At 45.3% G+C, this 26,179-nt stretch overlaps 1 protein-coding gene across 1 annotated transcript; it reads left to right on the top strand.

The window, feature by feature from the left end:
• Positions 1 to 21,076: 21,076 nt before the first annotated feature.
• LOC123184855 (probable pectinesterase 66) lies at positions 21,077 to 24,592 on the top strand. Its single transcript, XM_044596900.1, has 4 exons — positions 21,077 to 21,414; positions 23,144 to 23,372; positions 23,680 to 24,110; positions 24,209 to 24,592. Exons 1-4 carry the CDS (start codon positions 21,203 to 21,205, stop codon positions 24,360 to 24,362), a joined length of 1,026 nt encoding a protein of 341 aa, XP_044452835.1. The 5' UTR covers positions 21,077 to 21,202; the 3' UTR covers positions 24,363 to 24,592.
• Positions 24,593 to 26,179: the final 1,587 nt, after the last annotated feature.

Below are 26,179 nucleotides of genomic sequence, written 5' to 3'. Positions count from 1 at the left end.
CAAACTCTATTGGCAGTTGGGAGAACTTGGAAGATGCATTCCTTGATAACTTTCAGGGCACTTATGTGCGACCACCGGATGCCGATGACTTGAGTCACATAACCCAACAGCCAGGGGAATCAGCTAGGAAATTCTGGACTCGGTTCCTAATTAAAAAGAACCAAATCATCGACTGTCCGGATGCCGAGGCGTTAGCGGCATTTAAGCATAACATCCGCGACGAGTGGCTCGCCCGACACCTCGGCCAAGAAAAGCCAAAGTCTATGGCAGCCCTCACGACACTCATGACCCGCTTTTGTGCGGGCGAGGATAGCTGGCTGGCTCACAGCAACAACACATCAAGAAACCCTGGCAATTCAGATGCCAAAGATAACAACGGCAGGCCACGTCGCAACAGACACAAGCGCCGCAACAACGGCGACAATGCCGGATTCAGTGGCTCTAAATCTGGTCAGCGGAAAAAGCCGTTCAAAAGAAGCAATCCGGGCCCGTCCAGCTTGGACCGCATACTCGATCGTTCGTGTAAAATTCACGGCACCCCCGATAAACCATCCAACCACACCAACAGAGAATGTTGGGTGTTCAAACAGGCCGGCAAGTTAAATTCCGAAAACAAGGAAAAGGGGCTGCATAGCAACAACGAGGAGGAGCCCCGGCCGCCGAACACAGGAGGACAGAAGAAATTTCCTCCCCAAGTGAAAACGGTAAACATGATATACGCAACCAATATTCACAAGCTGGAACGGAAGCGTGCACTGAGGGACGTCTATGCGATGGAGCTAGTCGCCCCAAAGTTCAACCCATGGTCTTCTTGTCCGATCACCTTCGATCGCAGGGACCACCTCACCAGTATCCGCCATGGTGGTTCTGCCGCATTGGTCCTTAACCCCATCATTGACGGATTTCACCTCACTCGAGTCCTTATGGACGGTGGCAGAAGTCTGAACATGCTCTATCAGGATACAGTGCGTAAAATGGGCATAGACCCCTCGAGGATCAAACCCACCAAAACCACCTTTAAAGGTGTCATCCCAGGTGTAGAGGCCTGTTGCACGGGCTCAATCACACTAGAAGTGGTCTTCGGGTCACCAGAAAACTTCCGAAGCGAGGAGTTAATCTTCAATATCGTCCCCTTCCGCGGTGGCTATCACGCACTGCTCGGACGAACCGCATTTGCCAGATTCAATGCGGTACCACATTATGCATACCTCAAGCTCAAAATGCCAGGACCTCGCGGGGTTATAACAGTTAATGGAAACACAGAACACTCGCTCCGCACGGAGGAACACACTGCGGCCCACGCAGCAGAAGCGCAAAGCAGCCTTATGAGGCAAACCGCCAATTCGGCGAAAAAGACCCCAGACACCTTCAAGCGAGTGTGGAGTAGCCTGCAAGAGGATCGCCAGGCACGTTTAGAGCTCGCCTAGCAATTCGGCCTCCGTCCTAGTCCCTGTCAAGCGGCGAAATTTGCGCCGCGTGTACATAATTACGCACTCAAGATACCATGGGCATAGGCGTAGGCACGGCCATGGCACGGAGCACAATGCGGCGCAACCGCTTCAGGACCCATATACCTTTAACATTTTCTTCCTTTCAGGCCCCTATTCTCTGAAGGCCCTCTCCGATCATCTGATTATCGGACCTGTCATGGGAAGGAAACACCAAGGAAGCAAGAAGCTATGACGTACAAGGGAATCCTCAGGTGGTCACTGATAACGATCGATATACCTGTTTTGCATACGCAGCTTGACCTTGGATAGGACATGTCAAATAGTCCTATCTTTTACTTATTGCACTACATGTATGCATACGCTTTGATGTATCATTTAAATAACAATGTACAACATTAGCTCATTATTGCATTCCTTTATCCTTTTTTTCCTGTCTGCTTATTTACGACAAATCGCACCTGTACATTCTGATACGACCAGTGCGCCAGGGGCTTCAGTTTACCCCATAACACGGCATGAAAAGTCCGAACACTTTCGACAGTGCGGCACCCCGAACTTATAGCATTATATACATCAGCTCCGAATCATGTCTTGGGTCAATAGTTGGGTTTGCCCGGTTCCCATGTTTTGGTACCTTACGTTCTGCTATATCGTCTAAGGTAGCACTGGGAGAACTACTGTGATTATGTCCCGATTCTTTCGGACGAGCACCTCAATAGAGAAAGCCAAAAACTAACTGTGATGATGCGGTGAGAGCTGGTCGCTGTTCGAGAGGTCTCAAATCCTTAAAGATTTTTTCCGCTTCGGGTGAGGAGTCGGCCTTGTCCGATTTAGGCATACATAGCGCCCCAAGTTCGGCCTTCCGAATACTAGGGGCTGCGCCAAAATTTAAAATTGTAGACTTTTATGGCTAAGTGAGAGTGATAAAGCTTTATAGTCCGATTGCCTGGTTCGTTGTGTTAAACACCTCCTTCGAAGGACCCAAAACTGGGATAAAGAGTGATCAGGTTTATCCCGAATACCTCAGTACTAGTTACATGGGGGCAGAAGCCGATGACTAGCCAACTCTCAAATTTTATAAACGGCCGCACAGAAGGTAATATTTTAAATTAACAAGCGTTACATAGCGCACATGAACTCGTTTCACATTATAGGATCACATGAGTACATTCATTCAAATATCACATCCTTAGCACATTCCTCTGCCACAAGGCGAGCACCCTTCAGGACACTGTCATAATACTTTTCAGGGTGGTGATCGTCCTTGCCCTTTGGCGGCCCCTCCTTCACCAGCTTTTTGGCGTCCATCTTCGCCCAGTGCACTTTCGCCCGGGCAAAAGCCCTGCACGCACCCTCAATGCAGACGGACCGCTTTATGACTTCAAGCCAGGGGCAAGCGTTCACAAGCCGCCTTACCAGGCCGAAATAGCTACCGGGCAGGGGCTCACCGGGCCACATCCGGACTATGAGGCCCTTCATGGCCAGTTCGGCTGCCTTGTGAAGCTCGACCAGTTGCTTCAACTGGTCGCTCAAGGGCATCGGATGTTCAGTCCCAGTATACTGAGACCAGAACAACTTCTCCGTCGAGCTCCCTCCCTCGGCCCGGTAGAACTCCGCGGCATCCGACACACTGCTGGGTAGATCTGCGAACACTCCTGGAGAGCTTCGAATTCAGGTAAGTAAAAGGAAAGTTTCCTTCACATGCTTGCTTTGCATAAAGAATGCCTTACCCGCCGCTATCTTCCTGACCGCCTCAATTTCCTGGAGGGCCTTTTGGGCTTCGGACTTGGCATTTTGTGTGTTCTCGAGGGCCTTCGCAAGCTCGGACCCTTGCGTCCTAGAGTCACGCTCCAAGGACTCGTACTTCTTGACAAACTCCTGGAGCTCTTGCTGAACCTCGCCGACTTAGGCCTCTTGCTTCTCGTGCTCGGCGCGCTCCTTGGCCGCTTTGCCTTCGGCCTCGGACAGTGCCTTCTTCAGGGTCGCCACTTCGGTCGTGGCCCCTAGAAAAATTCATGACGATCCTGTGATCTAACAACCAGTTTCCTTTTTCTTTATCAATAAACAGACGAGGTATCACTTACCTTTGTTCTCTTCGAGCTGCCTCTTGGTAAGTCCGAGCTCTTCCTCGGACCGCTCAAGGTCCCGCTTCAGTGCGGAGACCTCCGTCATGTGAGCGGCAGCGACCAGCAGTGAAGCCTGCTTATTCATATAGACATATTCTGATTAGACTCCTGTGAGTATTATTTGATCCTCTGTTCGGCCTTTCTTCCGAACACCAAACAGAGCATCAGGGGCTACTGTCTATGCTGTAACATTTTCTCATAATTTGATTACTTACCTCAAAGCATGTTAGGAGGCTGGCACAGGCTTCAGTCAGTCCGCTTTTGGTGGACCGAACCTTCTTGACCACCGCACTCATGATAGTGCGGTGCTCTTCGTTAATGGAAGCGCCGCGAAGCGCTTCCAGCAAATTGTCCGATGCCTCTGGATGGACAGGGGCCATCGGCACAAACATCTTGTCTCTCTTAGACTTGCTGCCCCCGGCATTAGAGCCCATGGGAGTCTTGCCCCTCGTGCGCCCAGTGTCCGAAATGTTGCGTTGGGGCGCCTCTGGAACTGTCTCCCCTTGGTTCAGCACCCTCTGAGACAACACCTTGACATCGTCCGTAGGGCGGGGGGAGGAGGCGGTCGGGAGTGAATCGTTGTTCATCTCCGACGGGCCCAAAGACTCATCCAATGAGGATATGCCGATATGGGCTTTGGATGGGCTGCATGATCATGTTTGGCATGATAAGAAGCAATAAAATAAAACATACCAAGAACTACTATGATATCCGGATACTTACGACTTCGCCAGGGGCTTATCCCTGGGTAACCACTCCTCATCGCTAAAAGCGGCCGCCGTGGAGCAGTCCGGAAGAAGAGTCCTTCCCTTCTTGGACCCTTCGGCCTCCCCTGACGGGGCGGCCTTCCTTTTCTTGTCTCCCCCGGCCAAGAGGGGAGAACTTTCCTCTTCCTCCTCCTCGTTTTCGTGGGAGGAGGGAGCCTCATTGTTATCGGCCAATGAGTCCGATACGACCTTGCGCCAGAGACCTTTCCTGGTCCCCGCGGCCTTCTTCTTGGCCTTCTTCTCCGGCGCCTCATAGGGCGCCGGAACTAGCATCTCCATTAAGAGAGCCCCTGCTGGATCCTCGGGCAGTGGGGCCAGACAATCGATCCGCTCCGCTGTCGCGACCCATTCCTGTTAAATGGCGTGGAGGCTTAGATCCACCACATGATTATACTGGGGAAAGAAACATCTTATGAGATATAAGGAGCTTACCGGATTGGCAGGGCACTTTGCACTGAGTCCGTGATCCTCGGTAAAGGGAGGAGGCACCTCGGCGGACTTGAACAACACCCTCCAGATGTCCTGGTGTGTCGTGTCGAAGAGCTCTCGCAGCGTCTGGTGCTTTGCCGGGTCGAACTCCCACATATTGAAGGCCCATCTTTGACACGGGAGGATCTGGTGGAAGAGCATGACTTGGACCACGTTGACAAGCTTGATTTTCTTGCTTATCATGTTTTTAACATAGTTCTGGAGTCCAGTCAGCTCCACCGATGAACCCCAGGATAGGCCCTTCTCTTTTCAGGAGGTGAGCCGCGTGGGGATGCCGGATCAAAATTCGGGGGCCGCCACCCAGTTGGTGTCACGTGGCTCGGTGATGTAGAACCATCCCGATTGCCACCCCTTCACGGTCTCCACATAGGAGCCTTCGAGCCAGGTGACATTGGGCATTTTGCCCACCATGGCGCCTCCGCACTCCGTTTGCTGGCCGACCACCACCTTCGGTTTAACGTTGAAGGTCTTCAGCCATAGGCCGAAGTGGGGCTTGATGCGGAGGAAGGCCTCACACACGACGATAAACGCCGATATGTTGAGGATGAAATTGGGGTCCAGATCGTGGAAGTCCAGCCCGTAGTAGAACATGAGCCCACGGACAAATGGATGGAGGGGAAATCCCAGCCCGCAGACGAAATGGGTAAGGAATACAACCCTTTCGTGGGGTTCGGGGGTAGGGACGATCTGCCCCGCGTCTGGGAGCAGCTGCGTGATATTTGCGGCCAGGTATCCGGCTTCCCGGAGCTTCATAATGTTCTCCTCCGTAACAGAGGAGACCATCCACTTGCCTCCCGCTCCGGACATGTTTGGAGTGGTTTTGCGGAGGAAATGTGAACTTGGGCGCTGGAGCTTGAGTGCGCGAGAATGGATGGGCAGGGAAGAAGAAGGCATGGGTGAAAAGGAGGAGTCCTTGTCCCTTTATAAGGGCGGAAGAAACTATGCGCCTCCCCACCTGCCTGGTAAACTTGCTTATTCCCCAAGTGCCGTGATTGATGGCGCGGTTGGGTTACCCACACCCGTATTGATGAGAATCCCGTGATAGGGGGACACGATCTCTGCTTCGACAAGACGTGCCAAGAAAATCGCCTCGCAATATGTGAAGTAGCTGGTTGAGAAAAATGGTTCGAATAATGACCGGGCCATGGCGTGATGTCACGTTATGAAAAGTTGTCAGCAGATTAGATTTGTGGAAATATTATACTCTCTACGGTGGTATGTGGAATTTGTTTTGCAGATCCGGACACGATCCTTGTGTTCAAAATCTTCTATGGAGTATTCAGAGAAGGAACCCGCCTTGCAATGCCGAAGACAATCTGTGCGCCGGACTCATCGTCATTGAAGCCTGGTTCAGGGGCTACTGAGGGAGTCCTGGATTAGGGGGTCCTCGGACAGCCGGACTGTTGGATTATGAAGATACAAGATTGAAGACTTTGTCCCGTGTCCGGGTGGGACTCTCTTTTGCGTGGAAGGCAAGCTTGGCAATTCGGATATGTAGATCTCCTCCCTTGTAACCGACTCTGTGTAACCCTAGCCCTCTCCGGTGTCTATATAAACCGGAGGGTTTAGTCCGAAGGATAACAACAGTCATAATCATAGGCTAGCTTCTAGGGTTTAGCCTCTACGATCTCGTGGTAGATCAACTCTTGTAATACTCATATCATCAAGATCAATCAAGCAGGAAGTAGGTTATTACCTCCATCGAGAGGGCCCGAACCTGGGTAAACGTCGTGTCCCCTGCCTCCTGTTACCATCCGCCTTAGACACACAGTTTGGGACCCCCTACCCGAGATCCGCCGGTTTTGACACCGACAAGGGGGCGGTAGGAAAAATGATTGAATATAAAGGGATGCTAAGATTATCACTGGCTCACTGCATGAGCCGTTAAATATGGCATGCCATGTTTAATTTGTATTACAAATGGTGTACTTATGATAACTAGTCTGAAAGGATCGATATAGTTGACTAGGGGGGGGGGGTGAATAGGCAAGTAACAATTTTTAGCTTTTCTTTACCAAATTAAACTTTGCATCAAAGTAGGTTCTCTAGATGTGCAACTAGGTGAGCAACCTATATGATGCAACAACAACAAGCACACAAGCAAGCAAGGGATACACCACAACATAAGTTTGCACAAGTAAAGGTAAGAGATAACCAAGAGTGGAGCCGGTGGATACGCGGGTGTGTTACCGAAGTTCCTTCCCTTTGAGAGAAAGTACATCTCCGTTGAAGCGGTGTGGAGGCACAATGCTCCCCAAGAAACCACTAGGGCCACCGTATTCTCCTCACGCCCTCACACAATGCGAGATGTCGTGATTCCACTATTGGTGCCCTTGGAGGCCGCGACTGAACCTTTACAAACAAGGTTGGGGCAATCTCCACAACTTAATTGGAGGCTCCCAACGACACCACGAAGCTTCACCGCAACGGAATATGGCTCCGTGATACGTCCATTTTGCATCATGCTTTTATATCAATATTTATTGCATTATGGGCTGTTATTACACATTATGTCACAATACTTATGTCTATTCTCTCTTATTTACAAGGTTTACATAAAGAGGGAGAATGCCGGCAGCTGGGATTCTGGCTGGAAAAGGAGCAAATATTAGAGACCTATTTTGCACAGCTCCAAAAGTCCTGAAACTTCACGGATGATGTTTTCCAAATATATAAAAAACATTGAGCGCAAGAACTTCACCAGGGGGGCCACACCCTGCCCACGAGGATGGGGGGCGCGCCCTACCCCCTTGGGCGCGCCCCTACCTCGTGGGCCCCCTGGTGGCCCTTCGGTGACCATATTCTGCTATATGGGCTCTTTCGATGGGAAAAAAATCATAAGCCATCTTCTCGGACGAAACTCCGCCGCCACGAGGTGGAACCTTGGCGGAGCCAATCTAGGGTTCTGGCGGGGCTGTTCTGCCAGGGAAACTTCCCTCCCGGAGGGGGAAATCATCGCCATCGTCATCACCAACGCTCCTCTCATCGGGAGAGGGCAATCTCCATCAACATCTTCATCAGCACCATCTCATCTCAAAACCCTAGTTCATCTCTTGTATCCAATTCTTGTCTCCAAGTCCGGGATTGGTGCTAGTAGGTTGCTAGTAGTGTTAATTACTCCTTGTAGTCGATGCTAGTTGGTTTAATTGGTGGAAAATCATATGTTCAGATCCTATATGCACATTAATACCCCTCTGATTATGAACATGTTTATGCTTTGTGAGTAGTTACTTTTGTTCCTGAGGACATGGGAGAAGTCTTGCTATTAGTAGTCATGTGAATTTGGTATTCGTTCGATATTTTGATGAGATGTATGTTGTCTCTCCTCTAGTGGTGTTATGTGAACGTCGACTACATGACACTCACCATTATTTGGGCCTAGAGGAAGGCATTGGGAAGTAATAAGTAGATGATGGGTTGCTAAAGTGACAGAAGCTTAAACCCTAGTTTATGCGTTGCTTCGTAAGGGCCTATTTGGATCCATATGTTTCATGCTATGGTTAGGTTTACCTTAATACTTTTGTTGTATTTGCAGATGCTTGCAATAGAGGTTAATCATAAGTGGGATGCTTGTCCAAGTAAGGGAAGCACCCAAGCACCGGTCCACCCACATACCAAATTATCAAAGTACCAAACGTAAATCATATGAGCGTGATGAAAACTAGCTTGCCGATATTCCCATGTTTCCTCGGGAGCGCTTTACATCATATTAGAGTTTGTCCAGGCTTGTCCTTTGCTACAAAAAGGATTGGGCCACCTTGCTGCACTTTATTTACTTTTGTTACTTGTTGCTCGTTACAAATTATCCTATCACAAAACTATCGGTTACCACTTATTTCAGTACTTGCAGAGAATACCTTGCTGGAAACTGCTTATCATTTCCTTCTGCTCCTCGTTGGGTTCGACACTCTTACTTATCGAAAGGACTATGATAGATCCCCTATACTTGTGGGTCATCAAGACTCTTTTCTGGCGCCGTTGCCGGGGAGTGAAGCGCCTTTGGTAGGTGGAATTTGGTAAGGAAATATTTATATAGTGTGCTGAAATTTACTGTCACTTGTTATTATGGAAAGTAATCCTCTGAGGGGCTTGTTCGGGGTATCTTCACCCCGACCAGTAGAGCAAAGAGTTTCTCCTCAACCTACTTAACCTACTGAAAATGAAAATGCTTGCTTTGAAATTCCTTTGGGTGTGGTAGAAAAACAGCTAGCTAATCCTTTTTAGGAGATGGAACAAAACATCCTGATGAGCATCTAATATATGTGGATGAAGTTTGTGGATTATTTAAGCTTGCAGGTGTACCCGAAGATGTTGTTAAGAACAAGGTCTTCCCTTTATCTTTGAGGGGAGATGCATCGACATGGTATAGGCTATGTGATGATATGGAGTCTTGGAACTACAAACGATTGAAATTGGAATTTCATCAAAAGTTTTATCCTATGCATCTTGTTCATCGTGATCGCAATTATATATATAATTTTTGGCCTCGCGAAGGAGAAAGCATCGCTCAAGCTTGGGGCAGGCTTAAATCAATGTTATATTCATGCCCCAATCATGAGCTCTCAAGAGAAATGATTATTCAAAAATTTTATGCTCGACTTTCTGGTAACAATCGCACCATGCTTGATACTTCTTGTGCTGGCTCTTTTATGATCAAGACTATTGAATTCAAATAGGATTTATTGGAAAGAATTAAACGCAACTCCGAAGATTGGGACCTCGACAATGGTAAGGAGTCAGGTATGACACCTAGTTTTGATTGTGTTCAATCTTTTATGGATACCGACATTTTTCGTAAATTTAGCACTGAATATGGACTTGACTCTGAGATAGTAGCTTCTTTCTATGAATCTTTTGCTGCTTATGTTGATCTCCCCAAGGAGAAGTGGTTTAAATATCATTCTCCCATAGACGTAAAAGTAGCTGCACCTATTAAAGTTGAAGAAAATACTATCACTTACAATGATCCTATTGTTCCTACTTCTTATGTTGAGAAACCACCTTTCCCTGTTAGGATAAAGGATCATGCTAAAGCTTCAACTGTGGTTTGTAAAAGCAATATTAAAACATATACACCTCCTGAGCAAGTTAAAGTTGAACCTAATATTGCTATTGTTAAAGATCTCTTGTCTGATAATATAGATGGACATGTTATTTATTTCTGTAATGAAACTGCTAGAATTGCTAAACCCCGTGATACAGATAAACCTAGACCTGTGGTAGGCATGCCTGTTATTTTTGTTAAAATAGGAGATCATTGCTATCATGGCTTATGTGATATGGATTCTAGTGCTAGTGCAATACCTATTGACTTATACAAAGAAATTATGCATGACATTGCACCTATTGAGTTAGAAGAAATTGATGTCACAATTAAACTTGCCAATAGAGATACTATTACACCAATGGGAATTGTTAGAGATGTTGAAGTCTTATGTGGGAAAACTAAATATCCTACTGATTTTCTTGTTCTTGGTTCCCCACAATATAGTTTTTGTCCCATTATATTTGGTAGACCCTTCTTAAATACTGTTAATGCTACCATAGATTACAAAAGGGATGTCATTACTGTCGGTTTAGATGATATGACTCATGAATTTAATTTTTCTAAATTTAGTAGACAACACCGTGAAGAAGAATTACCTAGTAAGGATGAAATTATTGGTCTTGCTTCTATTGTCGTACCTCCTAGTGATCCTTTAGAACAATATTTGCTAGACCATGAAAATGATATGTTTATGAATGAAAGAAGGGAATTAGATGAAGTATTCTTTAAACAGGAACCTATTCTGAAAAACAATTTACCTGTTGAAATCCTAGGTGATCCTCCTCCACCCAAGGGTGATCCTGTGTTTGAGCTTAAACCGTTACCTGATACTCTTAATATGCCTATCTTGATGAGAAAAAGATATATCCTGTTATTATTAGTGCTAACCTTTCAGAACATGAAGAAGAGAGATTATTAAAAATTCTGAAGAAGCACCGCGCTGCTATTGGGTATACTCTTGATGATCTTAAGGGCATTAGTCCCACTCTATGTCAACATAAAATTAATTTGGAAGAAGATGCTAAACCAGTTCGTGATCATCAACGCCGTCTGAATCCTAAAATGAAAGAAGTGGTAAGAAAGGAGATACTAAAGCTCCTTGATGCAGGTATAATTTATCCCGTTGCTGATAGTAAGTGGGTAAGTCCTATCCATTGTGTCCCTAAGAAGGGAGGAATTACTGTTGTTCCTAATGATAAAGATGAATTGATCCCTCAAAGAATTATTACTGGTTATAGGATAGTAATTGATTTCCGCAAATTAAATAAGGCTACTAAAAAAGATCATTACCCCTTACCTTTTATCGATCAAATGCTAGAAAGAATATCCAAACATACACATTTTTGCTTTCTATATGGTTATTCTGGTTTCTCTCAGATACCTGTGTCAGCCAAAGATCAATCAAAGACTACTTTTACGTGCCCTTTTGATACTTTTGCTTATAGACGTATGCCTTTTGGTTTATGTAATGCACCTGCTACCTTTCAAAGATGCATGATGACTATATTCTCTGACTTTTGTGAAAAGATCTGTGAGGTTTTCATGGACGACTTTTCCGTCTATGGATCTTCTTTTGATGATTGCTTGAGCAACCTTGATCGAGTTTTACAGAGATGTGAAGAAACTAATCTTGTCTTGAATTGGGAAAAGTGCCACTTTATGGTTAATGAAGGTATTGTCTTGGGGCATAAAGTTTCTGAAAGAGGTATTGAGGTTGATAAAGCCAAGGTTGATGCTATTGAAAAGATGCCATGTCCCAAGGACATCAAAGGTATAAGAAGTTTCCTTGGTCATGCCGGTTTTTATAGGAGGTTCATTAAGGACTTCTCAAAAATCTCTCGGCCTCTGACTAATTTATTACAAAAATATATACCATTTGTCTTTGATGATGATTGTGTAGAAGCATTTGAAATACTTAAGAAAGCATTGATCTCTGCACCTATTGTTCAGCCACCTGATTGGAATTTACCCTTTGAAATTATGTGTGATGCTAGTGATTATGCTGTAGGTGCTATTCTAGGACAAAGAGTTGATAAGAAACTAAATATTATCCAATATGCTAGTAAAACTCTAGACAATGCTCAAAGAAATTATGCTACTACTGAAAAAGAATTCTTAGCAGTTGTATTTGCTTGTGATAAGTTTAGACCTTATATTGTTGATTCTAAAGTAACTATTCACACTGATCATGCTGCTAGTATTAAATATCTTATGGAGAAGAAAGATGCTAAACCTAGACTTATTAGATGGGTTCTCTTGCTACAAGAATTTGATTTACATATTGTTGATAGAAAAGGAGCTGAGAACCCCGTTGCAGACAACTTGTCTAGGTTAGAAAATGTGCTTGATGACCCACTGCCTATTGCTGATAGCTTTTCTGATGAGCAATTAAATGTCATAAATACTTCTCATACTGCTCCATGGTATGCTGATTATGCTAATTACATTGTTGCTAAGTTTATACCACCTAATTTCACATACCAGCAAAAGAAAAAGTTCTTCTATGATTTGAGGCATTACTTTTGGGATGACCCACATCTTTACAAAGAAGGAGTAGATGGTGTTATTAGACATTGTGTACCTGGGCATGAACAGGAACAGATCCTATGAAAGTGTCACTCCAAAGCTTATGGAGGACACCATGCTGGAGATAGAACTGCACATAAGGTACTGCAATCTGGTTTTTTTGGCCTACTCTCTTCAAAGATGCCCGTAAGTTTGTCTTATCTTATGATGAATGTCAAAGAATTGGTAATATTAGTAATATTAGTAGACGTCAAGAAATGCCTATGAATTATTCACTTGTTATTGAACCATTTGATGTTTGGGGCTTTGACTATATGGGACCTTTTCCTTCCTCTAATGGTTATACACATATTTTAGTTGCTGTTGATTACGTTACTAAGTGGGCAGAAGCTATTCCAACTAGTAGTGCTGATCATAACACTTCTATTAAAATGCTTAAAGAAGTTATCTTTCCAAGGTTTGGAGTCCCTAGATATTTAATGACTGATGGTGGTTCACATTTTATTCATGGTGCTTTCCGTAAAATGCTTGCTAAATATGATGTTAATCATATAATTGCATCTCCTTATCACCCTCAGTCTAGTGGTCAAGTAGAATTGAGTAATAGAGAACTCAAATTAATTTTGCAAAAGACTGCTAATAGGTCCAGAAAGAATTGGTCCAAGAAACTTGATGATGCATTATGGGCCTATAGAACTGCATATAAAAATCCTATGGGTATGTCTAAGTATAAAATGGTCTATGGAAAAGCATGTCACTTACCTCTCAAACTAGAACACAAGGCTTATTGGGCTATTAAAGAACTTAATTATGATTTTAAACTTGCCGGTGAGAAGAGGTTATTTGATATTAGCTCACTTGATGAATGGAGAACCCAGGCCTACGAAAATGCCAAGTTATTTAAAGAAAAATTTAAAAGATGGCATGACAAAAGGATACAAAAGCATGAGTTTAATGTAGGTGATTATGTACTGCTATACAACTCTCGTTTAAGATTTTTTGCAGGAAAACTTCTCTCCAAATGGGAAGGTCCTTACGTTATCGAGGAGGTCTACCGTTCCAGTGCCATAAAAATCAACAACTTCGAAGGCACAAATCCGAAGGTGGTGAACGGTCAAAGAATCAAACACTATATTTCAGGTAATCCCATAAATGCTGAAACCAATGTTATTGAAATCGTAACCCCAGAGGAATACATAAAGGACACTTTCTGGAACGTTTCAGACTCTGAAAAGGAATAGGTATGTGGTACGGTAAGTAAACCGACTCCAAAGTTTTTAAGGCAATATTTCTCCGTTTTGGAATATTTAGAAAAATAGAAAAATAAGCAGCAGTCCGGAAAGGACACGAGGGCTCCACGAGGGTGGAGGGCGCGCCCTACCCCCCTGGGCGCGCCCCCTACCTCGTGGGCACCTTGTGTGCTCTCCGGACTCCGTTTTCTTACAGGACACGTATTTTTGTCGGTAAAAAATCATTATATAACCTCCCGGGGGTTTTGACTCCCGTATCACGCAAAAATCCCATGTCTTTGTTTCGAGCTGTTTTTCTGACAGATCTAGATTATCATGACGTCTCCAAGTGCTCCCAAGGACAAGTTCTTCGAGAAGGTCATCAACCCTTACCTCGCGGAGGTGCAGCGACACCCTCAAACCATTGAGATGCGTGATGGGTTGCTGCACATCCGTGATGCTGAGGGACCGAAGGGGAACGGAAGCGTGGAGACGAGGCTCGAAGCAATGGAGCAACAAGTTTTCAAGTGTTAGGGGATGGTGGAGCGTGGACTCAACTCCAACTACATGATGATCGCAGAGTTCACCAACAAACACAAGCTGGATGCCGACAATATTGGGGAGACCATCTTCAAGCTTCACGAGAAAATCGAGCACCTTCAAGCTCAGATCTATGACCTGCAAAATCAAAACTGTGAGTATGAATATAGATTCAAAAGGATGAGTTTGGCTGCAGATTTGAGGATCCCGGAGACTCGGTCATCCTTCTATGATGGTGAGCCTATGCCTTGGAAGGACGACAAGCCTACGCCATCAACAAAATCACCATCGTCTCCTCTAACAAAGAAGAATTGAGTATCTGGTATGGGCACTCCACTTGGCAACTGCCAAGCTTGGGGGAGTGCCCCGGTATCGTATCACCATCACTTTTATCTTTACCATTTTTTCTTAGTTTGATCCTTTTGGTAATATCTTGATCTAGTAGAATAAAAGTTCTTAGTATGATCTAGTTATGAGTTTTGCTTTATTATCCTTCTATGTAATCGAGTCTGTGAGCTATATAATAAAGATTAGTTTTGAGTCAAGGGCTTGATTATTTTTGCCATGATCCTAAGTGAATAAAGGAAAAGAAAATGAAATAAAAAGAAACAAAGAGATCATGTGACCCTTATGGAGAGTAATGAGCTCACATAGAAAGAGTATGATGAATAAAAGTTATTGAGGGTTGACAAACATAGTTTTGGTCATCGTTGCAATTAACAGGAAGTAATAAAGAAAGAGAGGTCTTCACATATAAATATACTATCTTAAACATCTTTTTATGATTGTGAGCACTCATTAAAATATGACATGCTAAAGAGTTGACATTGGACAAGGAAGACAACATAATGGGTTATGTTTTCTTACATCTGAGATAAATTATATTGTCTTAGATCCTCCAACACGTTGAGCTTGCCTTTCTCCCTCATGCTAGCCAAATTCATTGCACCAAGTAGAGATACTACTTGTGCTTCCAAATACCCTTAAACTAGTTTTGCCATGAGAGTCCACCATACCTACCTATGGGTTGAGTAAGACCCATCAAGTAAGTTGTCATCGGTGCAAGCAATAAAAATTGCTCTCTAAATATGTATGATTGATTGGTGTGATAGAAATAAGCTTTATACAATCGTGTGATATGGAAGTAATAAAAGCGACAGACTGCATAATAAAGGTCCATATCACAAGTGGCAATATAAAGTGACGTTCTTTCGCATTAGGATTTTGTGCATCCAACCATAAAAGCGCATGAAAACCTCGGCTTCCCTCTGCGAAGGGCCTATCCTTTACTTTTATCTCCTATATTGCAAAAGAGTCACGGTGATCTTCACCCTTCCTTTTTACATTTTATCCTTTGGCAAGCACAATATGTTGGAAAGATCTTGGTATATATGGCTAATTGGATGTGAGTTTTCATGAACTATTACTGTTGACATTACTCTTGAGGTAAAACGTTGGGAGGCAAAAACTATAAGCCCCTATCTCTCTCTGTGTCCGATTAAAACTCCATACCCATAAGTATTGCGTGAGTGTGAGCAATTGTGAAAGACTATATGATAGTTGAGTATGTGGACTTGCTGAAAAGCTCTTATACATTGACTCTTTCCTATGTTATGATAAATTGCAATTGCTTCAATAACTGAGATTATAGTTTGTTAGTTTTCAATGAAGTTTACGATTCATACTTGATATTGTGACTGAATTATTACTCTAGCATAAGATATCATATGACAAGAATTATATAAGTTGCTGCTCTAAGAATGATCATGATGCCCTCATGTCCATATTTTATTTTTATCGACACCTTCATCTCTAAACATGTTGACATATTTTTCGATTTCGGCTTTTCGCTTGAGGACAAGCGAGGTCTAAGCTTGGGGGAGTTGATACGTCCATTTTGCATCATGCTTTTATATCAATATTTATTGCATTATGGGCTATTATTACATATTATGTCACAATACTTATGCCTATTCTCTCTTATTTTACAAGGTTTACATAAAGATGGAGAATGTCGGCAGCTGGGATTCTGGCTGGAAAAGGAGCACTCCGCGGTGACCTCAATCGTCTAGGGTGCTGAAACACCCAAGAGTAACAAGATCCACAAGGGATTAGTGGGGGGAATCAAATTTCTCTTGGTGGAAGTGCAGATCGCGGCCTTCTCAACCAATCCCTAGAAAATCAACAAGTTTGATTGGCTAGGGAGAGAGATCGGGCGAAAATGGAGCTTGGGGAGGGAAGAGATGGTCAACTTGGGGAAGAAGACCCCTCTTATATAGTGGGAGGAAAGATCCAACCGTTACCCACTCACTCAGCCCACGACATGCGGTACTAGCGCACATACACACGGTACTACCGCAAGGACATGCGGTACTACCGCTTGCGCGACAGGGGCCAGGCGAGGCCCTGTTGCGAATAGCAACGAGCGGTAGAACCGATGGAGTGGTACTACCGCGCGCCCTTGCGGTACTACCGCAAGGCAGGGTTCAATCTGGGCTGGGAAGGCACGGACTAATAAAATTATATCCATGGCTACTTCCGCCGAGTTTCGGTCTGTGCGAAAATCTGGCACGGTACTACAGTTCACAGGGAGCGGTACTACCGCGTAGGGTGCGGAAGTAAAAAATTACTTCTGCCCCTACTTCCGTGCATGCCAGCGTACTGGGCTGGAGGCCACAGTACTACCGCTTGCTAGGAGCGGTACTACCGCACGACGCGGTACTACCGCGGGCCCAACACGGTACTACCGGGGACCGCTGCGGTACTACTGCTCCTTTGTGCAGTACTACCACACGCCACGGAGTAGTAGCACTTGAAGGCCTTCATCTTCGCAAAGATAAGGGAAAACGACCGGTGCTCCAATGAAGTGAAGGAAAGGTGGTGCAAAGGAACATATGTGTACGTGTTCATTCCATCCTAACCTTTCCGAAGCGGACCCCCTCTTAATAATACGACTTTCCTACGACTCAAATCCACCGAAAAGAAACATAGAGAAACGCCATCTTCGATAGGCTCCGAGGGGCACCGAATCGTCTTGTGCCTAGACATGAGATATCTGAAATGCTCAATGCACACGATTAGTCCGCAAATGCATTGTCATCAATCACCAAAATCACTTAGGGAGAAATATGCCCTTACACAGTCATTGTTGTTAATGGATCGATTTTAGATTTTGGAACTGGCGCGAACAGGTTATCACAAACTGACCAAAAAAATGGCATGTCAATTATATCTACCCAGCCAGTCCTCAAAAGCATCATCACTGGCGCCAGTTAGTGTTAATGCATATCACTGTCGCATGGCTTGTGACAAGTTAGTGACGAGGGGTCAGTAATATGTCGATCTGTGGTAGTGGTAGTCGCTTATTCGCCCCCTCTCTAGTCAACATCTTCGATCGTTCACTATTGCAATGGTACTATGACTAGCCTCGGTGGACTGGATGAAATGCCGATACCACCACCAGAGCCAGTAGAGGTGTTGGTTTTGATGACAACAGAAAAAGGGTTTGTGTGTGTGTGTGTGTGGTGGCGCACATAGTTTCCACCATGGAGTGAATCTTTGCCGCTTGGGCTATAGAACATGACTCAGATTTTCCTAGACCATCATTTAATCTTATTGAATATAGAACTTTTTTCTTGCTCCTTGTTTAATGAATGGAAGAAATTTCAAAGCAAATATTGATAATTGTATGAGCAAAGCCAACATAGTTGCACATGAGCTCACTACTCATACCACAATATCCGCTTTGTGCATTTGGGTGGACATTCCTCCCAACATTTTTGTACCTCTTTTGGTGGATGCACTAACCCTTATTTAAAATAATAAAGTTAATTTACCCGAGTTCTAGAAAATAAAAGGTAAGAGTATTGATTTCTGGAAGATGGCACTAAATCAATAGTTTTTTGGAGAGAATAAAATGGATTTGAATAGGTTATTTTATCTTCTGATGATATAAAGGATTTAGCTTGACCGTGATTGGCGATAGGTCTGCCAACCAATATAGCTAATAAGCTTAATTAAATGAACAGAATGAATAAGTAGTAAACAACCGTCGATCGATGCAGGCGAGTCTCAATCACACTTTGTCGTCCGTGTCCCCTTTTTTGCACGTGTGTGGGTCCACTTTACAATTTTATCTCTTTCTCGATTGTTCTATATCACATTTATATTGTTCTCCCTCTCACCTCTAGCCCATAAAGAGCTCAGAAATGCCACACCTACGGGCTTGACTAGCTACGTAAACCTACAGACAAATCTACTTCCTTAATAAAAGATATTCGAAGGCAGACCAACTTCTCGACCCTTCTCGTGTCTACAGTACAGAGGAGCCGAATCAGCGGCGACTCCGGCGTGCTCGTTCTTCCGCCGGCCCTCCTGAGCGTTTCCCTCGCCCCCAGCGGCCCCCAGGGCGGCTGGAGGTTAGGGGAACCTTGGATCTGGGCGCGGCATGTATATAGGTGCGGGGCGTCGTCCCCAGGTTCGGTTTTCGGCGCCGATGTATTGACGGAGCAATCGTCGGTGCGCCATCGAAATAATGTCCCCCAGCTCTGGCTCCGGCTCGTCGGCATTGTGGCAGATGCTGGCGAGGGGCTTGTGGGGTCCTGCCTTTTGGCGCGATGGTGGTCTGGCTCGTCGGCCTTCTCCAGCGGTGCCGGCTCTTCGCGCAAGGACAAGGGCGGCTTAGTCTGTCAAGGCTGGTGGCTTGTGGGAGGGGGATCCGGTCATCTCTTTCGAGCTGATTTGGCATCGTCCCCGGATCCGGTGCAGGAGCAGCTTGGGGAGCGTCCCCGGCATGGGGATCGCCTCCGGCCGATGTCTGATTTGGTTTTAGATCCGATTTGCTGGAATCGGTGGATGATGCGGTTCATCAACGCCTATGTGGCAAGGAGCTTCTCCTGCTTCAGGTTTGCTCAAGATTTGGCGTCTGCTCCAGTGATTCATCGTCAACAGGGATTTGGGGCGCGGAGCATGCAATTCCGAGGAAGGTCTCCATGGACTATTTTCCCTATGTATGGGGCTTTGTTTTCTGGCTGCGACAACACCGCCTGTATCCTTTGTGTCTTTCTGTATCTGTATTCGTACGTGTATTCGCATGGCTGTGCTGTTTTCCTACTCGTATGAATACAAGTAACGTATGCCTTCGGGTGTACGGTTTCAAAAAAAAAGATATTCGAAGGCACGATGAACACGACGCATGGAAGCCCATGCCCTGCATCCGTGGGACCGTAGATAAATGCCTACTGTCATTTATTGTCCGCACTGATGAGCAAAAGACGTACTGGCGTGATCACAACCGACCCACCTTTGCTTTCGATATGTAGCGTGACTCATAAAGAGCTAGTCGATGTCAATTGTCCTGTCACCTTCTGCCTTTCTCTAAGGTGTAGTTGCTGGTGTGGCACTCCTTCCATGTTGTCATGGCCCTTCCCACTACTTGTGATGCACGGAATCAAGCCCGATGCATGCATGCAAAGTAAGGTGGGTTGTCGCCTTTTCAGTTTGTAGGATAGCTAATCGCTCATGCCGAGCGGTAGGGTACGATGCCAGCTTCTTTAGTTTGTAAGATAGCTAATCGCTCATGCCAAGCGGTGCGGTAGGCTGCCGACTGGAGCTGGTGAAATCTAAGCCTAAACTTGTTGAAAATGCGTCGATGAAGAAAGAGGTAAAGTGATATCCTATGTTCAATTGAACCCCAATCTTGTCTGATTTGTTTTAATAAATATGAGTTGAGAAGCTTTGTGTCTGCGGTCAATTTAGAGGATTAATTTTTTGCGGGGTCAATCGTGGTCGAAAGCTTACACAACTGTTTTTTGTTCAATGAAGTTTTCTTGAATATGTTCTTGGGCATGCGTCTTTTCTCTTTCTTTCTCGTGATTTTCACGATTTCGTGTTGTAATTTGACATTTGTTTAATGGTATGCAAAATTTCTCTAAAATGTAGTGTTTTTGTTTTGTTTTGTTTTGGAATCGCATGCTCTTCTAGTTGCACATGAGTTGGAAGTTGTTGGTTCTTGTTGGGCTGGCAACTCCAATGCTAGTGGGATCGGTTGGAAGTTAATTAAATTATGTCGAAGCAACAGTTAATGCTCTGTTTTCTAATTTCTTCTTAGTCACTATGGCCAGTATTGGAGTAAACTTGTAGGAGAAGGGAGAGTACCCACACACCCCATGAACAGAAAATACGAAAACATTAGGAAAAACTTCCAAAATTCTGGAATTTTGTGGCATGAAACATGATAGCAAAATATCATCGACAAATAACATCCAAGGAGCCCTCACAAAAAAAAAAACAATCAGTCCTCAAAGTTTTGTGCAATGGTTTTTTTTTTTGTTGAGAGCTTCTCAAATGTTATTTGGACGAAATTTTACAAAAACCTAAAACATTTTATCATCTTTTCATGCCACAAAGTCTCAGAATTTTTGGATGTTTCTTTTAATTTACTGTTTATCCGGGTGTAGTACACCTCTGAGTTGCCACGCCTTTCCGGGTGTAACCACACACCCCATTAACAGTGGATTCGAAGCAACAAAATCCAAAAATTCTGAAAGGGTGGCACATCTCACTGTGGGCCTGGAAAGGAATGCACGTGTCGGACGGGAACGAGACTAACCAATGAAAGGAAATTAATTAAGGTAAATTACCGACCATGACACTATGACTGATTATCGTTTGAAGTGTACTAATTGATCGCTTCAGATTTGACAAATAAATAAATAAAAGATTTGACAAATAAATAAGCAAATAATAAAAAAGATTTGACAAAGAAATAAAATATTACATTACAATGGAAATATTTGTTCCATTAATTCGATATATCTGTGATATGTATCTCCAATTTATGAACATGTACATATACGCAAGATATAAACCGATTGATCCTGTTGAGAATCCCCGCAGGCAATCAGCTGATCATACATTTATATCTGTGAGCTCGAAGCGCGCGCGGCGCCTTTCGATCGATCCATCGCCACACCTCACTGCTATTGCTCGGCGTCTTCTCGCCACCAGAATCACTGCATTACAAGAAATGCGGGCGCCGTTCTGCCTCCTCCTCATCGTAGGTGTGCTCCTGCTGCTCCGGTGGCCGGCGTCGAGCCTCGCTTCGGTGCAGGTGGCCCGGACCATCACCGTGGACCAGCGCGGAGGAGGGGACTACACGACGGTGCAGTCGGCGGTGGACGCCGTGCCGGACGGCAACAGCCAGTGGGTCAAGATCTACGTCAAGCAAGGGAGCTACAGGTTCGTGCAAGTACTAGTGTAGCACTGCTAATACTAATATCGTTTATTTGTGCGCATTTGCTAAATCACAGGCAACCGAAAATCAATTTTGGTCAGTCAATTCACGCTGAGAAGCAGCGCAGCCCCGTGTCCGAGACGGGGGCGCCGCGACCGGCTGCGGCATCGTCGGCGATGGCACGCCAGAGACGAGGCAGTCTGCCGCGAGTAGAGGCGTTAGGATGTTAGTCTTGCTTTTTGTTTTTTGATCTTATATTAGTCTTGGGTTGGAGGGCGGATGTGGAGGGAGGAAGAAAAAGAAATATTGCGTGGGCTAGAGAGATGAAGAAGATAAGCAATGCACGGCCGGAGAGTCGACTTAATTGAAACCCATTTTGTTTTGTTTTCGGTTGCTTGATGATTAGGCCGTCTTATTTGTGTGATGAAGTGTTTGGAGGATAGACGATACTCATCGTACAATTTTTTTGGTTGGTTGCCAAGTTTCAGGCAATGCCAAATGCTCCATGATCATTCTAGTTTATTTGATAGGTGGTGTTTCCCTGCCAAAACCAAACATATACCAAGTTTTCTCAATCCTATGCCAAAATTATAAGAAAATTGACATATCACGTGATTTCCCACAAGATATGTATTTACTAGCATTGTTCATGTTTACAAGGTTTATAAATCTTCTCTTAAATAGCACTTGTTTAATTTCACCAAGTTTATACAACAAAATATAACACTTACAATACTCAGTATATAATTCATGGACATGTATTCACTAATATATCTTGTGGTATTGATTTTGTTTCATAGTTATTGATATTTGTTTCTATAAGTTTGATTAAAAAGTTATAGTTTTTATATTTTGTTAAATTAAAGATATTTGTCTTAAGAGAGAACCAATTGGCCATATAAACCCGAGCGGATATGAATTCAATGGAAGATCTCTTTTTAGTAAGTAAATTCTATGGCCTAATTAATTAGTATATCAATGCATGGCCTAATTAATTACTTCCCACGTCAAGATTTATTAGACTAGCCACAATGGAGAGTAACATACATTAGTAACATACACGTATTCCTAGACTATATTACTACCTTCATAGTGGGTAGTAACATAAGTGTGGTAACATGCATAGCTTCATTTATTAGGTTATAGACTCATATTGCATTGAAACATGTGATGTTACAGTAACTAGCTAAGTTACTACTACTACCTCTCTCCTCATTAACTCACTGCCACATAAGCAAATTTGCTGAGTTGGACTCGATGTTACTGCTGAAGTTACTCCTACTGTGGCTAGTCTTAGGCCCTTCATATTTACTGTTAAATTTTAACCATAAAGTTAACTAATACAATAAAAACTATTTGCCATAAAAAATTATATTATGGGAGTCCTCTTTTCAAATACAATGTAGCAAATAAATTACATATTGTTAGTTATATAATGATCGAGTTTGACTCAAAATATGAATGGGTTAAGTAATCAGTCGAGGCTTCAACATCTTTAACGCTTAGGGCACTGCCAGTGCATCATATCTTATGCTATATTAGACCCAATACGTGCTTATATATACCTTTTCCTATAGCTTGTACTCTACTTAACGTTGTATCTAAAAGTGTTTTTTTATTTTAATGCCTTTATTTGTCTTGGTTCCAGTGCTAATAGTTATATTTCGGTTAAGAAACACTAGTGGATCTCACGTTAGATTTTTGATACCTACCCACGTTTGTGCGTCCATGCAGAGAGAAGGTGATAATCCCAAGTGACAAGGGCTTCATCTTGCTCGAAGGTGACGGCTCCTCGTCAACGGACATCAACTTCGACTCACATGTTGACGGCGCCGACGCGCCCGGCATCGCCCCTATCACGGGCCGCCTGCGTGGCAACCTCGCGGAAATCTCGCAGACGTACAACAGCTCCACCTTCACAGTCCATTCCGACAACTTCGTCGCCCGCAACATCACCTTCAAGGTAATAAGCACTTGCAGCGCACATGGTGCTACTTTAGCGTTACACGCAATGCAAGTAGTACTAGTACACATGATTTTTTTGTCTCGATGATGCTATTAAAAGTGTGGCCAGATCTCAGTCGATTGAAATTTAATCAAGTCTTAGTTAAATGGCATATCATATAAGAGAGAGAAAGAAAAAACTGATTTTTTTGCACAAATCTCAAATATAAAACTTAGGAATATAATATCGACTGAGACTTCATGAGGACTCGTCGACTCAGACTTAGCAAGACTGTTCTCTTAACGTGCGCCATCATGCAACGCAGAACACGTACACCGGCAACAATCCGGCGGTTGCGTTCCTCATGGACGGCGACAAGGGCGCGTTCTACGACTGCGCCTTCCACGGGTACCAGGACACGCTCTCCGACCTCGCCGGCCGGCACTACTTCCGCCGCTGCCTCGTCGAGGGCGCTGTGGACTTCATCTTCGGCTACGGGAGGTCCATCTACCAGGACTGCACCCTCGTGTCCAATATGGCGGCGTCGTCCCAGCAGCCCGGGTGGGTGACGGCGCACGGCCGGGCCGCCGACAAGAGTGCCGCGTTCGTGTTCAAGGGCGGTTCCATCACCGGCTCCGGGCGGCAGTACCTCGGCCGCGCGTGGAACGAGCAGGCCACCGTCGTGTTCTACCAGGTGAACATGGCCAGCATCGTCGTCCCGCAGGGGTGGGCTAAGTGGACCTCCACCCAACATGTGTAAGTTACAGCTCCTGGTTTGGCGGTGCGCATACTCTGTGCTGTTTTGGCTGACGTTTTTGTATGCTTACGTTACGCACGGTGTCTTTCTTTGGCAGGTCACAAGTGACGTTTGCGGAGGTCGGATGCAGTGGCCCGGGTTCCGCCACCGGAGGAAGAGTGCCATGGGAGAAGCACATGGACAATGCGGAGGTGCAGAGATTCGTGGACATCGGGTTCATCGACGACGGTTGGCTATCTAATCAACCCTAGTTGTGGCTCGCCAAAAAAAAAAACCTTAGTTGTGGCGGGATAGCTAGCAGCGAAATACATTCAGATGTATATTCAAGGTTCATGATCTAATGTAGTGGGGAAGAAGGGCTTAGGATTGACCAACAAGGCAAAGAAATTGGGAATTTCGTAGGAATTTTAGATAATTTCAATCCTTATTAAGAAGTTCATATGTATGGGCCTCTTTGATTTACACGAAGTATTTTGGAGAATCTTACTCCTAACCAATTATTTCCCTATATATACTGCTTGATTGATTCAGGGTATCAATAATCATCGTAAATTATGGACTTTGCATGCATTTTAAGGGATGTTTTTCCTATTGATGTCTCCAGTCTCATGAATACATATTTCTTTGTGTCAACTCCAAGCCGACCATAATAATATGACCTTGATAAGTGCCACACGTGCCACACGTGTGGCAGGAAGCAATTCCGCGCTGCCGTTTTTTTAATGACAACTTTACTTATCCGTGGATGTCAACTTTAGTTGTGAAGCATGACAACTTTCTGTTTGGATAGCAAGTTTTAGTTTAGTTTTGTTTTGTTCTTTTGATGTCAATTTTAGCTGTAAAAATGTCAGGGCGGTGTTACTTCATGCCACACATGTGACACTTATCATTTGGGTAATAATATTGTTGTGAAAAAGTGTTTACCAAATATAACATCCGGCCCGTGGTTTACCTGCTTAAATAAATTTAAAAAATTTATTTGTTGAACACTTATTTGGTAAGCACTTGTTAGCTTATCACAGAAAACTAAATTATTTGACAAATCGATAAAAGGTAGGATAATTAGAGCATCTCCGGCCGTTGTGCCCCCAAGACGCGCCGAAAATCGCCTCTTGGGGGCGAGCCGGCGGTTTTTTCGGCGTGGGGGCGAGTACATCCCCAGCCGTCGGCCCCCAGACGTCCCCACCGTTCGGCCAAATTTCAACAAATACGACATATTTCGGCGTTTTTTACACGAATAAAATGCACGGAAAAAAACCCTAAACTACGGGCCGAAGTAGGCGCTGGGCAGGGTGTAGTCGTCGCCGACGTCGTCCTCCTGCTTCTCCTCCTTGACACGGCCGGCGCCGCTGCTCGACCCCTTGCCCCGGCGCGCTGCTTCACGGCGGCGGCGTTCGGCGATCTCCTCCAGGGCGCGGCGCTGGCGGTCCAGCTCCATGCGCGCGTAGTCCTCGCGCGCCCACTGCAAGGCGGCCTCTTCTTGGTCGGCCTCCTCGGCGAGCCACGGCTCCGGCTTCACCGTCGCCAGCCCTGGCTCCCTCTTCAGCTTGACCAGGCGAGGAGTGGCTGAGGAGGAGGAGCCACGGCCGCCGCCGTTGATGATGAGGCCGGCGCCGCGGGTGCACCTACCGAGCGGCGTCTCGGACGGCTCTGGCTTGATGCTGACAAACGCCGGCGCGCCGGAGGAGTGAGAGGAGGATCGGGAGGAGGAGGAGGAAGAGGAGGATGACCATCCTATCATCCTCCTCGGCAGCCACGTGCCGCCGCTTCGAGTGGTCGGGTACTCGAACGGCGGGTCATTGCCGCCCTCGAAGTGCGCGAGGACGCCGTTTAGCGTGCGGCCCGGGACGCCGCACCACAGGTGGCGACCCTCGCTGTTGTTGCGGCCGCGCGACGCTAGCGTGTTGTTGGTGGAGGCGAGCCGCACCTCCTGCCGGCGTTCGAAGTACGCCGCCCACGTCGCGTGGTTGTCGGCGGCGTACTCCGGGAGCGCCCGCTCTGCGGCCGTCAGGGACGCCCGCGCACGCTCGATCTTGGCGTGGAAATATGTGGGCGCCTCGGGGACGGG

Source organism: Triticum aestivum, chromosome 2A (genome assembly GCF_018294505.1).
Source record: "Triticum aestivum cultivar Chinese Spring chromosome 2A, IWGSC CS RefSeq v2.1, whole genome shotgun sequence".
In the NCBI taxonomy this organism is placed as follows: Eukaryota; Viridiplantae; Streptophyta; class Magnoliopsida; order Poales; family Poaceae; genus Triticum; species Triticum aestivum.
This window is presented reverse-complemented; position numbering and strand designations above follow the sequence as displayed.